The sequence below is a fragment of the Pipistrellus hanaki genome (assembly GCF_964339955.1).
Source record: "Pipistrellus hanaki genome assembly, chromosome: 17".
Lineage (NCBI taxonomy): Eukaryota > Metazoa > Chordata > Mammalia > Chiroptera > Vespertilionidae > Pipistrellus > Pipistrellus hanaki.
This window is the reverse complement of record NC_140519.1, coordinates 47,250,740-47,266,483: the sequence shown is the minus strand read 5'-3', so window position 1 is coordinate 47,266,483 and position 15,744 is coordinate 47,250,740. Positions and strand designations below refer to the sequence as shown.

Below are 15,744 nucleotides of genomic sequence, written 5' to 3'. Positions count from 1 at the left end.
TGGTGGCGATTGCCTAACCCTGTACATGTGCTTAGTGCCCCTGAGTTGTACACTTCCACATGGTTAAAGTGGCCAACAGGACCAAACCAAAGACGCAGACACACAACACAGTCCCATGGCGATGGCTCCCACATGCCCAGGATGGACCCAAGGTGCTCAGTGCAACCTGGCTGCTCTCTGCCTCCCAACCCCACACCTCTGCCCAGGAGGGCCCTGTTCCTGAGGCACCGCAGGCCTACAGATTGAAGAAGAGTCCGGCATTCCCTTGGGGCCTGGACTCTGCCGGTGCAGTCCCCCACAGTCCCCCACAGTCCCTCACAGTCCCTCACAGTCCCCCGCAGTCCCCCCCAGTCCCTCACAGTCCCACACAGTCCCATGCAGACCCTCAGATCCCTTCACAACCCCTCAGAGTCCCTCAGTCTCTCACAGTCCATGCAGCTCCTCAGAGTCCACGCAGTCCCACACAGTCCCCAGCCTTCCTCTCTCCTGAAAATCATTCTCCACGCCCTCCCCCCCTTCTTCTCCTGCTCTTGTCTGGGGCTCCCCTCTGAGCCGCCAGAAGTCCCTCTCTTCAATATCTGCTTTCACTATCTGCCCTCGCCCCACAGCAAACGCCAAGCTTCCTGAGAACCAGGGCATGGATATTCAGCATGGCGTCTCCAGCACCTGGCACCGCACTGGCACCGCACCTGCCAATGGCTGGACACCAGTACAATGAGAAGCTCATCAATGACAGAATAGTTTTCAGGCCTCATGGTCAACCAGGTCATTACTTCCATCGTGATTATTGTCATCATCATCAATATATCATAATCATCATTGTAGCACCATATTATCATCATCAGTACTATGATCATCATCGCCACCACCAACATCATCCTCACCATCTTCACTACCATCATCACCATCATCATCATCACCATTATCATCATCACCATCTTTACTACCATCATCATCATCATCATCACCACCATCATCGTTCTCACCATCATCATCATCATCACCTAGCATGTGCTCAGGCCGCCTAGCAGTATCATAAGTGCTGAGTTCATTCTCTGCTTCATTCCACAATCAATAACTCAGTTGGCCAAGCCATTGGAGCTCCGTGCCGCCCTGTGGCTGCTGACCCAGCTCCTGCCACTTCTTGCACAGCCATGTGGACAAGCACCTGGTCCTTCCCCCACCCTCCCCCTCCAGGTGAGGGAGCAGCACTGAGGAGGAAGGGCTTAGTGAGGGTCACGCATCACCCAACACTGTCCCACAGTGAAATGCCACCAGGACGAATCTCAGGGTGGAGGCGGGATGGAACGAGGGCTGCTGAAGAAACCAGAGAGTTTACGGGGAGATTCGAAGTTCAAACCCAGAGAGGATCCGGGAAGCCACGTGGGGAAGTGGAAGAGAGTTCTCTTGGGTTGATTTCTCTTCGGTTTGAAGGGTGCTGCCAGGTGTAATTGGGGAGAGTTGGCTAAACTGTACCCCATCATCACGTGCCTTTATTAGAGGCCTCCTCCTCCCATATCCCAGCCCCTGCGGTTGTCTGTGGACAAAAGAGGGAAGGCAGAGCTCAGACCGGTGAGCCCTAGCGAGGTCCCCGCAGGGACCAGAACACACCCGTCGGAACTGTGAGCACCTGAGCTATGGGCGACCAGCCTCCGGGAGCCCTCAGCACCGGCACCCATGTGCATGAGAGACGGCCATGAGCAAGACACACACTCAGAGCACCGATATGGGGACCGAGCAATGGAAGCCACGGGCCTCAGAGCCAGAGAGAACCCCTCACCCGACCGCACCTGCAGCCGGGTGGACACCGAGCGGCCACTCACCATCAGCACGGCTCTCCGGAAGAGTCTGGAGCCGCCAGCCCCGGCGGCGAGAAGGTGGATGCTGGCCACGTCGGCCCCACCACGGTGGGCTGCCATGGTCACCCGCCGAGGGTCTCCGCCAAACGCTGCGATGTGGGTCTGCACCCAGGTCAGAGCCGCCACCTGGTCCAGCAGCCCCCAGTTGCCGCTCACCGCACCGGACCCTTCAGAGGGAGGAGAGCCTTTTACCTTCTGTGGATTTTTTAAAAAATATATTTTATTGATTTTTTTTTCTTTTTTCTTTTTTTTTTTTACAGAGAGGAAGGGAGAGGGATAGAGAGCCAGAAACATCGATGAGAGAGAATCATTGATCAGCTGCCTCTTGCACACCCCTTACTGAGGATGTGCCCACAACTATGGTACATGCCCTTGACCGGAATCGAACCTGGGACCTTTCAGTCCACAGGCTGACCGCTCTATCCACTGAGCTAAACCGGTTTCGGCACCTTTTATGGTTTTGCAGCTGGAACTTGATTATCCCGGTGCCTCTCGGGGGCCTGACTTCTGTCCCCACAGGTGGGGACTTGGTCACTGGGAGGCCGCTGGGGAGAGCACGGGCCCCGGCCCCAGAGCCGCCCCGGCCCCAGAGCCGCCCCGGCGTGGGCTCCGCCTCTGGGCCCAGGAATCAGCAGTCCCCACCGATGCCCGCCACTCACCGGCACTCAGGAAGCCGAACACGCCCACTCGGAAGCCCGCGGTGACCACGATGAGGTGGCCGGTGGCCGCCAGGAAGGAGCCGTCCAGGGCGAGGCTCCCGTCACCGGCCCCGGGCTCCGCGTTGTGGAAGAACAGCAGCGCGGACGCGTTGGGGCCCTGCGGGATGGGAGAGAGACGGGGCTAGAGGTGGGTCCCTTTCCCACCGGAGCCTGGTGAGGGCTCCTCCTGTGCAGGTGCAGATTCTGAGCCTGCACCAACTCTCCCGTCAACTCTGCCCCATGTGATGGGTGGACTGTGTCCCCCAGAATTCACAGGCTGAGGCCCTAACCCCTAGACCTCAGAAGGTGACTATTTGTAGATGGGTTCAGAAAAGAGGCAATCAGCCAGCCTGGCTGGTGTGGCTCAGTGGTTGAGCATCGGCCTATGAACCAGGAGGTCACAGTTTGCTTCCCGGTCATGGTCAGGACACATGCCAGGGTTGTGGGCTTGGTACGTAGTGCCAGGTTGATCAATGATTGTCATCACTGATGTTTCTATCTTTCTCTGTCCCTCTCCTCTCCTCTCTGAAATCAATAAAAAGAGCCAATTAGCCAGTGCACCCTAACCCAATATGACTGGTGTTCTTACAAAAAGAAGACATTGGGACACACACATCCACCGAGAGAAGTCCACGTGGACACATAGAGGGGAGTGACCATCTACATTCCAAGGAGAGTGGCCTCCGAAGGACATCCCCTGCTGACACCTTGAACTTGGACTCCAGGCCTTTTCAATCATGAGAAAATGGAGTTCTGCTATTTCAGCCTCCACGTGTGTGGCACTTTGTCAGAGCAACCCAAGCAAACTAAGAACCCCATTTCACGGATTGGGAAACTGAGGGTCACAAAAAATGAAGACACTTTGCCCAGAGACCAAAGTGGACACGTGTCCCAGATGGCAGTGGGCCATGCAGTCACCCAACACCCCAGTGCCGGCCACTGGATTACTCCTGGGGAATGTTCTGGGTCCCTGGGGAGTCCTTTCCCCTTGGCCATGCTAACTGGAACCCCATCTTGCTAATGCAGAGCTCAACTCAGACAGCCAGGCGCCGTGTGCCCAGGATTTTATTCACTCAGACCTCAGACAGCTCTGCGAGGTGGCAGGTCACCATTATTCCCGTTCTACAGATGCGGAAGGAGAGGCTTGGAGGTGTTAGGCGGCTGGTCTAAGGTCACGCAGCAGCTACAAGGCAGCAGAGCTGGGCTTTGAACTTAGGCTGACCCTTTCAGAGGAGCCTACAATGCTCCATCTGGGGATCTGACACCCCAGCCCAGGCCAGGGGATGGGCCAGGCTCCTGGGGGCCATGCCATCCAGGTCTTGTGCTGTGACTTCACTCCCTGTGCCTCGGGCTCCAACACGCAGATGGTTCCTCACTCAGGCAGCCCTCACGGGGACTGGCACCACGGTGCTGTGCTGAGTGCACCGCCCACAAGACCTTTCGTGTGTGTGGTGACCTGGGTACACAGTTCACTCAGATCAGCCGGCTGCCACCCAACCTCCCAAGGGCAGTTGGCGCCTATGGCTAGCGGGCCAGGGGACCAGGAAGTGGTGGCACGGTCACATGTGCAGGAGGCCAGTCAACACCGGTCACCAGGAACTCATGGTTCCCGAGGTTCGTCAGTTCCTGTTTCTCTCACGTGCTCTGACCCTTGTTCCAAAACAGGAAATGCACACACTGAACGTCGGGTTCAGAGCCACCATCGGGCGAATGCGGGCTTCACACGGGGGCATGACCGGAGTCAGGGTCAGAGCCGAGCTCACCCTCCAGCACGGCCTCAGACGGAGTCCCCACGAACAGCTCCCAAGCGATGGCCGAGGGGGTCTGTCCAGAGGTCACCCCAAGGAGAGAGGCCGTCTCCTCCTCGGCAAACTAACCTGAGTGTGGGTTCTCCTTCCCCTTCCTGTGCGCCCCAACCCGCCATCGCTGGCCCTGCCCTTCCTGCGCGGCTCACACCCTCCGTCCCGCAAGGCCTGCTGGAAGGCACCGCCTGCCACCACCTCACACCCCGTCACTGGCTGTGCCTCCTGGGCTGCATTTTGCTTCAATATTTATTTGCTGTTCCATTGCTGCTTAATATTTCTTTGCTTATTTCTTTCTGCCTTCCCCTCCCCCTTCCCCCCCGCCCCCAAGCAGCTGCTTGGTCTTGTTCAGAGCTGTGTCTCCCCCAGGAGAGTCCCCGCCCATCTCGGGCCCCGTATGTATAGTTCCTGGGGCACCGCATGGGGTAAGCACGCACTGGCCTGTGTGCGTGGAGCGAGAGGGTGTGGCAAGGAGCAGGCGGAGCCGTGTAGGAGCCAGGAGGAGCCTGAGCTCACTATCCGCCACTCAGGACCAGCGAGGACCGCGCTGGGGGCATGACTCGAGTGGAGAGGAGTGGACGGTGCTGGAAGCTGTGGGGACTAGGGGTGGCCAATGGGCAGCTTTCAGGGCAAACCCAGACGAGGCTCCACACTCACCACGTTCTGAGGGACAAACACGTTGAGATACAAGCAGTCTTCGCTGACCGCAGACGGGGTGGGCGCCCTGGTCCCTGGCTGCCAGCAGCGGGCCCTGCAGACACAGACGGTGTGACCGCCAGGAGGATCAATCGTGGAGCCGTGCCCGTGTCTCTTCCAGCCCAACGCCACTGGCCAGAGCCCCTGCCCGCCCGCTCTGCAGCATCCAGGTGGCACCGAGGGCCCCGGAGCTCTGCCTGGCGCCGAGCACAGCGCCCTCCACCCCCACATGGACCTCACAGGAGCAAGGCCACGTTAGCCCTGATGTTTGGGTGGGGTTACCTGCCAGAGCACATAGCACACCTATCTACCCCCCAGCCCCACGGCACCATCCGGCCACCAGGCTGACGCTGATGGATTAGAAGTCGGAGGGCATTGCACTCAGCCCTTACCGTGGCGTGGTGGCAGCCCAGGACCCGGTCCAGTTGGAGGGCTCCGGTGCCCGGAAGCGGCCCTCGGCCAGGGGCGGGGCAGCATAGGGCACGCCCAGGAACTGGTCCACTTGCTTCCACGAAGCGCCCACCCGGATGGCCTGGGACCTGCCCAGCAGCTGGCCGTGGGGGGCGAGGGTCACAGAAGGTGCAGATGTCCCGGAGCTGAGCAGAGGAGTATCTGTGGGGGCGGGAGTGGGAGGAGGGGGAAGAGAGCAGTGGGTGCTCAGTTCACGGTGGGTATTCTGACATGCTGGAGAAACAAACTTTTTTGCACTTTAAAAATGGCGGTACCTCCTTCAGTCCCCACGAGCTTGCATGTGGGGAGGTCTGTGCTCAGGGGAGTAAGAGACATAACGGCAAAGACAGCTGGTCTTGCCGGGGCGCTCGGCAGGCAGAGCACAGCCCTAACCCTTCTCTCCCAGATCATCTCCGCGGCTCCTCCCCAGAGGCTAACAGGCCCACAGCCCCTGACTCAGCGCCCTGGGTCCGGTGTCACTGCAATTCGGAACCGCCTGGACTTTTTAAAGAACTGAAGGACGCGGCCATGCAATAGGCCGTCTCCCTGCCCCACCTCAAACACATGTATTTCTGAGGTAAAAAGCACGGTGGTTCCTCTAAGAGCAATGAATAAAGAATGTAATTTCTTCAGTCACAAAATCCAGTTCAGATTTTGCCACCAAATGAGTTTGCTGCAAATTTACAAAAAAAAACACAAAAAAACAAAACACTTGTGTTCTAACTTGTAGAACTTTCAGATTTCAGAACTGCAGCCAAGGACGGGGGGTGGGGGGGGGGGTGCACATTTGCATTTCAATGGTGAGGAAACAGGTGTAGGAGCCTGGGGTGGGTGGCTGCCTGGGCTTCAAGCTGATGTGGGATTCAAGGCCTTTCTGAACCCCAACTCTGACCACATCCCATTCACACAGGGCCAAGGCCCGGTCAGGGCCCCCCTCGCCTGTGCCAGCAATGCCCCCTCCCGCTGTGCATGCCCGAACCCCACCTGGTCTATCAGGCCAGGGCTGTGCCACCTGCCAGGAAGCTCTGCGCTCCGGGCCCCGCCATCCCTCCTGGTAACGCTCATCACCGGCCACTGGTCAGCCGCTCCCAAGCCTGTCTGTCTCCTCCACTCACTGCTCCACCCGTTCACTGAGCCAATAAACTGCCAAACGCCGTTTTCAGGGGCTTGAGACAGGCCTTCCCTGTCTGATTCCCCACGGGGCTTCGGGCGGGCACAGAACAAAGGACAAACACTGGTGAGGAGATCCTCTCAGTGTGTGTGTGTGCGTATGTGTATGTGTATGCGTGTGTATGCATGTATGTGTGTGTACAGTTGATTATTGTTTCCGTCAGGTGTGTGTGCTTTGCTCAGCTTCACTGCGGGCCGATGGAGAGGGAAAGTTGGCTCTTTTCTCTGCAGCTCCTTCTGTTTGTAACACAGATGTGACGGTTGCTAGGAGCGTGGGCAGGAGACAGAGTCTGTCTGTTCCTCAAAAGCTGGCTAAAGGCAGCAGTTCCCCAGAAAGGGGTGTTGCCTCCGGGGGACAGGTGACGGATGGCCAGGGACGCCGCTGAACATCTTACTGCAGATAAGCTTGGGGTCACCCGGGGCCTCGGCGTCAGTGGTGCTGGGGCTGAGAAAGCCTGGGATGCTGTCTGCTCATGACCTCCAGGCACTGACGGCCCACATGGCGGTCAGCAAGATGAGGAGGAGCCATGTGTGGGCTGGGGTCAAGCAGGCCTGGGTTCATGTTATGGACCAGCTACTTTGGAAAAAGCCATAATTTTTTGGACCCTCAATTTCCCACCTGCAACGTAAAAAGACTAGCAGTCCCTACACCAGACAGGTGCTAGGAATTAGTAACACCAGCATGTAATGGCCCAAGCCCAGGGCCCGGCAAACGGCAGCTCAACACGTGACTGAGTGAATGAATGAAGGAATGAAGAAATGAATGAATGAGAGATAGGGGAGGAGGAATGGGAGGAAGGAGGGAAGCAGACAGAAACCTTCTCTGCTGCGAAAACACTGGAGGGTGAATTGGTACTCAGGATGGAGGGGTCTTTGCTGCTTTTAATCTGGCCGCCATGGCAAATCCTGATTGAGCTCACCCCCCGCCCCCCCTGCGCCTTCTCCCGAGATTTCCTGTCCCCCATGTCAATCACAGGGCCTCGGGCGAGCAAGCCAGGCTGTGGGCACTAACGTGGCAGAACCCTCCGAGGCCGGTTCTTTCCCTCTGAGAGAAACAGCCACCTTTCACAAACGTGGCACCCTCCGAAGGGAGGGCCAAGACAAAAAACACCAAAGCGGAGAATTTCGAGGGAATGCGAGGCGGCTCGCCCAGGGACAGCGGTATTCGGCCCCCCCTCCCCGAGGCTGCCCGAGCCCAGGCTGACCGGGAGCCAGCGTGGGGGAGATATCGGATGTGCCGCTGCCTGCTGAGCTCTTTTGCAGAAACGGTGGATTCCCTCCGGCACAACCACGGGTGCAGGCCACGCCGCTACTCCTTAGCGACGTGGGTGCAGGAAATCACTGTAGCTCTCTGGGTGCCCCGGGTACACGCTGACGCTGCCTGTCAGACGCGTGTGGGAGAATTTCGCGTGGAATTGGAGCCCCGTGCAATGTCAGCCGTGCCGGGGTGAGCAGGCACAGAATCTGATTTACCTCACAGAGCCCAGACCTCGGGGTCGAGGCATTTCTCAGCAGGACTGCCACGCAGACTGGCTGCAATGCGGCGTGATGTGTTAGTGAAACCTAACTTGACTAAGTCATAGAAATGTCCAGGCAGAAGGGAGACTGGAGATTGGGGGCCTGGGACCTCAGTATTCCAAGTCCTGGGGGGCACTCTCCTTGGCTGAAGGCTGAGGCGGAGGAGGGGCAGGGGAGGAGAATTATCCTCGGGTCAAGACCGTCCTGAAGAGCCATCCATGTTCTAGGAGGGGGTGGGGCCAAACCCAACCGCTACCAGTTTTATAAATAAAGCTTTATTGGCACACAGCCACGCCCATGGAATTGCGGACTGTGTTGCCCATGGCAGCTTTCCTGCTACAATGGCAGAGCTAAGTAGTTGTAAAAGAGACAATAAATACGGTGGCTGTAGCCCCGCCACGTGGCTGAGTGGCTGAGCATCCACCTATGAACCAGGAAGTCCCTGTTCGATTCCCGATCAGGGCACCTGCCCAGGTTGTGGGCTCAACCCCCCAGTGGGGAGTGTGCAGGAGGCAGCAGGTCAAGGACTCTTTCTTTCATCATTGATGTTTCTCTCTCTCTCTCTCTCTCTCTCTCTCTCTCTCTCTCTCTCTCTCTCTCTCCTTCCTCTCTGAAATCAATAAAAATATATTACAAAAAAACACTGTGGCTGTAGAGCCTACAATATTTATTATCTGGCCCTTGAAGATAAGATGGCAGACATAGCCAACGTTTCTTAAAAGTTACTCATTCCACCCAATAAGCATGTCCAATGGGTAGGTGTGTCCCTGGCTGCCCAGCCCCGTGTGTCCTATGACACAGCTCTTACCGACTTCCCTCAGTGACAGGTTTGTTTGTATGTTGCTCTCCCCCCGCCTGCCTCACCCGTGTCCCCAGCACCTAACGGTGTCCGACACATAGCAGCCCAGTCTTGGTTGTTCTTAAGCTAAACTGAGCCAGGAGCAGCTGCCCTCACTAGAGTGCCTGTGAGGCGGGCCGCAGGCGCCATGGTTTGCGGGAAGGACTGCATCTAGAGACGGGAGGCCCGGCCCCACGTCCTCTCCTGCCGCCCCTCCCTGTGTGGCATCAGAGGGGTGAGTTAATGTCTCTGGGCCGGATCTCTAAGGTGGAATCAAATCCTTATCTTGCCACCTCCCAGGATTGGAGTGAGGACCAAATGAGAGTGGGGGTGAGAGACCTTTCTAAGCTATAGAGCAGTAACACAACGTTGATTTACTAAGAAACTCGAAGGCCCATGGCTTCTGTAACTCAAAGGGAGAAATGAACGAAGCTGGTGCAGAGAAGACCTATGTGAGAAGCGGGGTTTTCCACCTTCCTTCGGTCCATCCCAGGTGAGGGCCACCTCACCCAGGACAACGTTTTCTTAAGAGCCTCAAAGGTCACTGCCTGCAAATGACCAAGTGCTCGGACAGTCCATCTCAGCCTCACCCAGGCCCCCAGGAGCGGCCCCAGAGGCACAGGCCTGGACTCACTCAGCTTCCGGTAGATGTAGGTGGGCTCTTCCTGGAGCAGAAGCTGGCAGTGCTGGGCCTGCAGGCTGTGCGTGCAGACCTGGGTATCGGGGTAGAACACACACCTCAGAGCACCAGGGCGGGTCTGCAAAGTGGTGACCTGGCAGGCCTGGTGACGGGAACACTCTGAGGAGTAGAGGGACAAGGGTGAGACTTGGGCCTCAGGGATGCCATCCAATCATGTATCCATGCATTCGTCCATCCCTGTATCCATGTAACCACTCATCCATGCATTCATCCATCCTGTATCCTTCCTACTCTGCCTCCATCCTTCCTGCTTCCATCCAACTCTGCATCCATCTATCCATACATGCATTCATCCTTCCATCCAACCCTCATCAATGCAGCCATCATCCATGCATAAATGCATTCATCCATCCACAAACACATCCATCCATCCATAAGTTCATCCATCCATTCACAAACATATCCATTCATCCATTCATCTATCCATGCATAAGTGCATTCTTCCATTCATCCAGCCATAAATACATCCATTCACCCATCTATCCATTAATCTATCCATGCATCTTTGTATCCATACATCCATTAATCCATCTATCCATGCATTTCATCCACCCATTCATCCACCCACATATGCAATCCATCCATCATTCATTGTCACCACTCATCTCCTCTGCCTCAGACCAGCCCCTAGGTCATCTCTCTGGTCCTCCTCCCACCTGGCTCAATGCCACTCATGTTCTGTGTGGCGTATCCCACGATGACCTTGACCGTGGGCTGACTGCAGAGGAGTGAGCACACTGCAGAGGGGTGCCCATCCAGGTCTCCCTCCAGGGCAGTCCCTCCCCTCCAGGCACCCCGTGGTATAGTGGAGACTCCTGAGTGTTTCTGAGGTCAGAACCTTGAGCAGCACTTGTGTGAATCCCTGTCCTAATCAACCCCAGTATGCCTGGGGGAAGGGGGGGGGGGCGGAAAGCACGGTCCCCTTACCCAGCAAACAGAGGTCTCGAGCAGCAGAGAAGTCACTGGCAGCCACCATGCTGATGTGGGCGACATCGAAGCTCCTGAGGGACGGGTCCACCGCCACTGCGGAGAGGCCCAGGGTCTGCCACGCACCCAGAGCCGCTAGGAGAGAAAACAAGGGTGTCGGTCACTCCATTTCCTGGGCATGAAGGCAGCAGAGTGCGGCCTGGCGTCCCCCAAAGCCAGCCCCCACCCGCCTCTTGGTCTTTGTAGTAGTGTGAGCCCTCCTTTACCCACCTCTCCATTCTACAACCACTGTCTGAAAGTTGTTTTAACACATGTTTATTCATGTCAGAGAGGAAGGGGGAGGGAGAGAGAGAAACATCAATGATGAGAGAGGATCATGGATCGGCTGCCTCCTGCACACCCCGCACTGGAGATGGAGCCTGCAACCTGGACATGTGCCCCAACAGGGAATCAAACTGTGACCTCCTGGTTCATAGGTCAATGCTCAACCACTGAGCCACGCTGGCTGGGCTCACTTATTGAAAGTTTTTATGGGCCAAGTTCTGTGCTCAAGCCTAGGAATACAAAACCACATACACACACAGAAGAGACAAACAAAAGTGTGGCTGCTTCTTTAAAGCAGGTCACGGTAGATGGAGAGACATCGAGAAGACCAAACCAACAGCATCGCGATGTGTTGGAATGCAGGAATTAGCATGACGCCAGGCAGCAATGGTAACCACGGCCCATGTGGTGCTGTGGTTAGCTCCACACCGAGCCCTCCCTCAGCCCTCGAGGGAGAAGACCGTCACTCCATAGTGAACACCCCTGGGTGCTGCCCAAGCCGCCTTTGGGGTGGGGAGGGGGGGGGCGTGGCTAGGCTCTCATTTCTCCAGCTGCTGACCCTCCCCAGGAATTGCCTTTGGTCTGAGAAGCTGCCTCCCCTCCCCAGGGTCAGCCTGCATCCCAAACCAGTCCAGGTGGGAACACAAAGGTCAGCCCTCTTGCCTCCAGGCGGGGCAGCTCCGAGGGCCGGGCCGGCCCGGTGGCAGGGCTCGCTTAGGGCGTCTTCAGCGCCAGGGGCCTGTCTGTGGCCTTGGCCCTGGGAGCCCTGCGAGAGACGCCGGGCTTTTCAAGCATGCTCCGCACATTGCTATTTTCACGGTCAGGCCGTGTGGCATCTTTGCAACATGACCAGACTGCGCTGCATATTTTCAGATGGCACGCGAACTGTGATGATGGGGCTCCGGGACCCAGCGTGCCAATCACGGTCTTCACACAGAAGCCTGGGCTGGGTTCCGGGCCCGGATTGCTGTCTGGGGAAAGCGCTGGGACTGCAGGGTGGATTTCATCTCCCCCGTGGGAGCCAGCTCAGCGGGCACCATCTAGGGCCTGCAGCCACGTCTCTGCCACGCCCTTCCCCTGCCCCCAGCCTCCTGCTGGCAGGACCCCCGGGATGAGTGATTGCCGTCACCCAGAATCCAGCACCTGGGGTCCGGGCATCTCATGAGCACTCAGAGCAGTTTCCTTGAGAATGCAAACGAACGGTGAGAGGAAGAAGCCAGCAGCTCGGTGGCATTGCACAAGCCTGCTGTTTGCCAAGAGCCCAGCCACACCATGGCACGTGGCCTCCGCTCTCGCCCGTGCTGCGGGCACCACCACGGGAACCGACCCCGTGCCACTCTCAGAGGACCTGGCTGGGACGTGGCGGTGCCAGAGCTTGTGCCCAATTCTCTGGGTTTAAAACCCAGGCTTCACCAGGCCGGGTCTTCTCTCTGGTGAGTGAGGTGAGGGACAGCTTTGGGACTCACCCAAAGGGTGCGCCTGCTCAGAAGCAGGATCTGTGGTCTGTTCCTCAGCTTCCCTCTTTGTTTTGTTTAAGGCGTAGTTTACAAACTGCAATGCCAGCATCACTTATTTTCTTAATCTCCTCTTGAATTGGAAATGCCATATTCCTTATACACTAAGTACTTCCACGATGTGACTCCTGCTGGGTGGCGCTACTCTCATTCCTTTGTTTTGTTTCTGCTGCTTCTGCTTCTGCTGGAGTCACTTTATAAAACAATGTCTTAGAGGAAAAAGTCTTCCCATATTATTTTTCTCTCTGACTTATTAAAAATATGTCTTTATCGATTTCAGAGAGAGGACACGGGAGAGAGAGAAACATTGATCGGCTGCCTCCTGCATGCCCCCTACTGGGGATGGAGCCCACGACCTGGGCTTGTGTCCAGACCGAGAATCGAACCGTGACCTTCTGGTTCATGGGTCGATGCTCAACCCCTGAGTCACACCAGCCCTGGGCCCACAGTCTTCTTCTTTTCAAAATACTTCTTGGTTATTTTTGGCTGTTTATCAGATGACATTCAAACCCACTTTTGTCGAGTTTCAAGAATGCTCCTTCGGGACATGCATTGGAAACATTTATATGAGAAAAAATGTAAAAATCTGTGTGTTTAATTTTGATGTCATTAAGAATGGAATGGGATTTTCACCCCCATTATATGTCTAAGACAGTTATCGCTGACTTGAAGGAAGCCTTATGGCTGTGCCTTTCTTGTCTAACAAGACCCTGAACTTGGCCCAGTGTAGCTCCCACAATAGCCACTCGGCTCTTCTCTCTGTGGCTGCTTTGAAAATAGGCGCAAACTAGATCCCAGACTCAGCGAGGACACGCCGTCCAGGCCTGTGGCTGGTCGCTGGCTCTGAGCCTGTCAGATCAGATTTTTCTAAATCACCAGATGAGAATACATGTGGAAATTTCTAGTAATATATGGAAAAGCATGTGTCATTTCCTTTCCTTTCTTCTTCCCTCCCCCGCTCTCTGCCTTCCTGCCATCCTTTCCAGACATCCGTTCAAGGAGAAACGATTGATTTCAAGGCATCCTTGGAGTAACTGCATCATTAAAAACAGCTTTAAAAACTGGAAACGCACACGCCTGCAGCCCGAGGCCAATGCCCCGGGGACAGGGCTGCCGCCGCCGGCGCGGTGCACAGAGGCAGCTCGGCTCCGGCCCTCACTTTTCTCGTTTGGAAAATGGGAGAACGTGTTCTCGGTGTTTTTGAGTCAGACCGAAGTGCAGAAATGTGAAACCGGTAGCAAACGCGAACCTTGTCTCTGACGCTCCGGTAATCCCAGGCCCGTTTCTTAAGGGAAAAGGGGATTTTCTTAAGCATCCCCAAGAACAATGATAATAAGGAGCGGCCCCTGCAAGGCGTCCAAGCATTCTCACTGTCCTTGCATCAGAGCCAGGAGAAGCCCTCTGGGTGGTGAACAGGGAAACAGCTTGAGAAAATATTGGCGGGGGCTGCCCCACCCCCGCTGGCTGGCCGGGCTGAGCTATCCAGCACCTTGGGCACCATCACAGTGCTGTGACCTTGAGCCCACACGCTGTGACCTTGAGCCCACAAGCACTCGCTCGCCAGCTGGGAAGGGCCTGGCCTGCACGGGACAGGGCCCACACTCAGGCATCCTGACCTCTCAAAACACACCACCTTCCAAGTGAGAAGCACCTCACGCACGCTGGCTATTTCCCCCGGGTAACACTCCAATAAAAGCCAGATGTCCCCTTAATAACAGAGAGAAGGAGGAGAAAAGGACAGTTGTTATTTTGTGATCATTGGAAAGATGATTCCCCCCGCCCCCCAACCCCCCTCCCGCCGCCTGCTCAGGACGCCTTCCTGTGCCCCCTCGGCCATCGGGGAAATGCACGCTAGTCCTGATGTCACCGCAGGGCTTATGTGGCTGTGGCCCCTCCCTGACTGCCGTGGTGAATCTGGGGGAGCCCCCCTGTACCCCACCCTCAAGGCCTCTGACCCCAGCGCAGTGTCTCCCGGGACGTGAGTGACGGCTCAGGAGGCTTATCCCAGCGGGGCTGGTGTGTGCACATCTGCGGAACGGAATTCCATCAAGGTGAAATTTGGCCTCTTCTGCCTTAAAACCTTCCCATCCTGCCTGCCCTGGAGCGCACCATCCCTTTCCTGCTCCCTCACCCACCCCACGAGGTCTCGCCAAGGTCAAGCTCCAAACGCAGGGCTTTTCTACTGAGTATCTTCTGCCGCGTCCCGCTGACGGCCCCGTGTCTGCCACACCGAACTCCTTGACCCCGATGCCATGCCCGGGCCTTCGCACAGACAAATCCCTGTCTCCTGGAATCTTTCTGAGACGCATCCATCTGACAAGCTCCTCTGCCTCCAAACCAGCCCAGGGGTCAGGAGCCTTCCCCGGGCAACATCGGGAAGGGCTCAGAGTCCGTTCTGGTGCACGGTTTGTACCCAGGTCCGTCCCTCCTCCCCTCCACGCCATCACCCCGGCCCATCAGAGCCTCAGAGGCCCCGTCACGCTACGCTTGGAAGGGGCGGCTGATGCACCGGCTCCTACAGGAAGCAAGGCCACGACCGGACTGTCCGCCTCGCTCACCCTCTCCAGAAGCTCAAACCAAAGAGTCTTATTAACTCTGAGGGGCCATGGGTTCAAGTCCCAGCTTGGCCATGCAGCCTGGCCGAGCCTCCGTGTCCCCATCTGAAAAGCACATCTTCCTACCAGCAGACTTCCTGATGGGCGGTAAATGGTTTTTGAAATGGTTGGTATGCAACACACGTTTCCTTTGCTCCCTGAATAGAAGCTGCATAGAGATGAGCATTCTACATATGCACGCGGGTGTGCACAAACTCACACATACACACACACACACACACCATGTCAGAATCACGTTGGCATGCCCATATCCTAATTATGCCCTCCCTCCGATTCGAATCAAAGGCAGGCGCTCAGACGCCCAGTTCCGAGTTGGAAACTAAGCACAGATGGGACACCGGCCCCTGTCACTCCTGCTTGCAGATCACACTTGTCAGCGGCGCTTTGAAAGGACTGGGGCCGCCCGTCCTGCCTCGGAAACGTCTACTCGGAGCCACAGATTGTGGGTGGCCACATGCCATCTTGCCTTTTTCTTTTTTTTGATAATTTGCATCTCAGCAATACAAACGTTTAGCAAAACGCCAGGGTGGGGGCCCGTACCATCGCTCCCGGATAGTCACGCTGTGGTTGATTTGTGCCTAACGGTTTGCATCTGGCAATTAGATTTATGGAGCCCCCTTCACCTATAATTTC

At 56.5% G+C, this 15,744-nt stretch overlaps 1 protein-coding gene across 1 annotated transcript in view; it reads right to left on the bottom strand.

Annotated features, from left to right (window-relative positions):
- TG (thyroglobulin) overlaps positions 1-15,744 on the bottom strand; it is a gene marked incomplete at its 5' end in the record, with an annotated part of 131,029 nt that overhangs the window by 57,399 nt on the left and 57,886 nt on the right. Inside the window, 6 exons of the mRNA XM_084864293.1 lie at positions 1,824-2,026; positions 2,519-2,675; positions 5,017-5,110; positions 5,448-5,667; positions 9,666-9,830; positions 10,659-10,793. Coding sequence (XP_084720419.1) covers positions 1,824-2,026; positions 2,519-2,675; positions 5,017-5,110; positions 5,448-5,667; positions 9,666-9,830; positions 10,659-10,793 — 974 coding nt within the window. The remainder of the gene's footprint in view (positions 1-1,823; positions 2,027-2,518; positions 2,676-5,016; positions 5,111-5,447; positions 5,668-9,665; positions 9,831-10,658; positions 10,794-15,744) is intronic.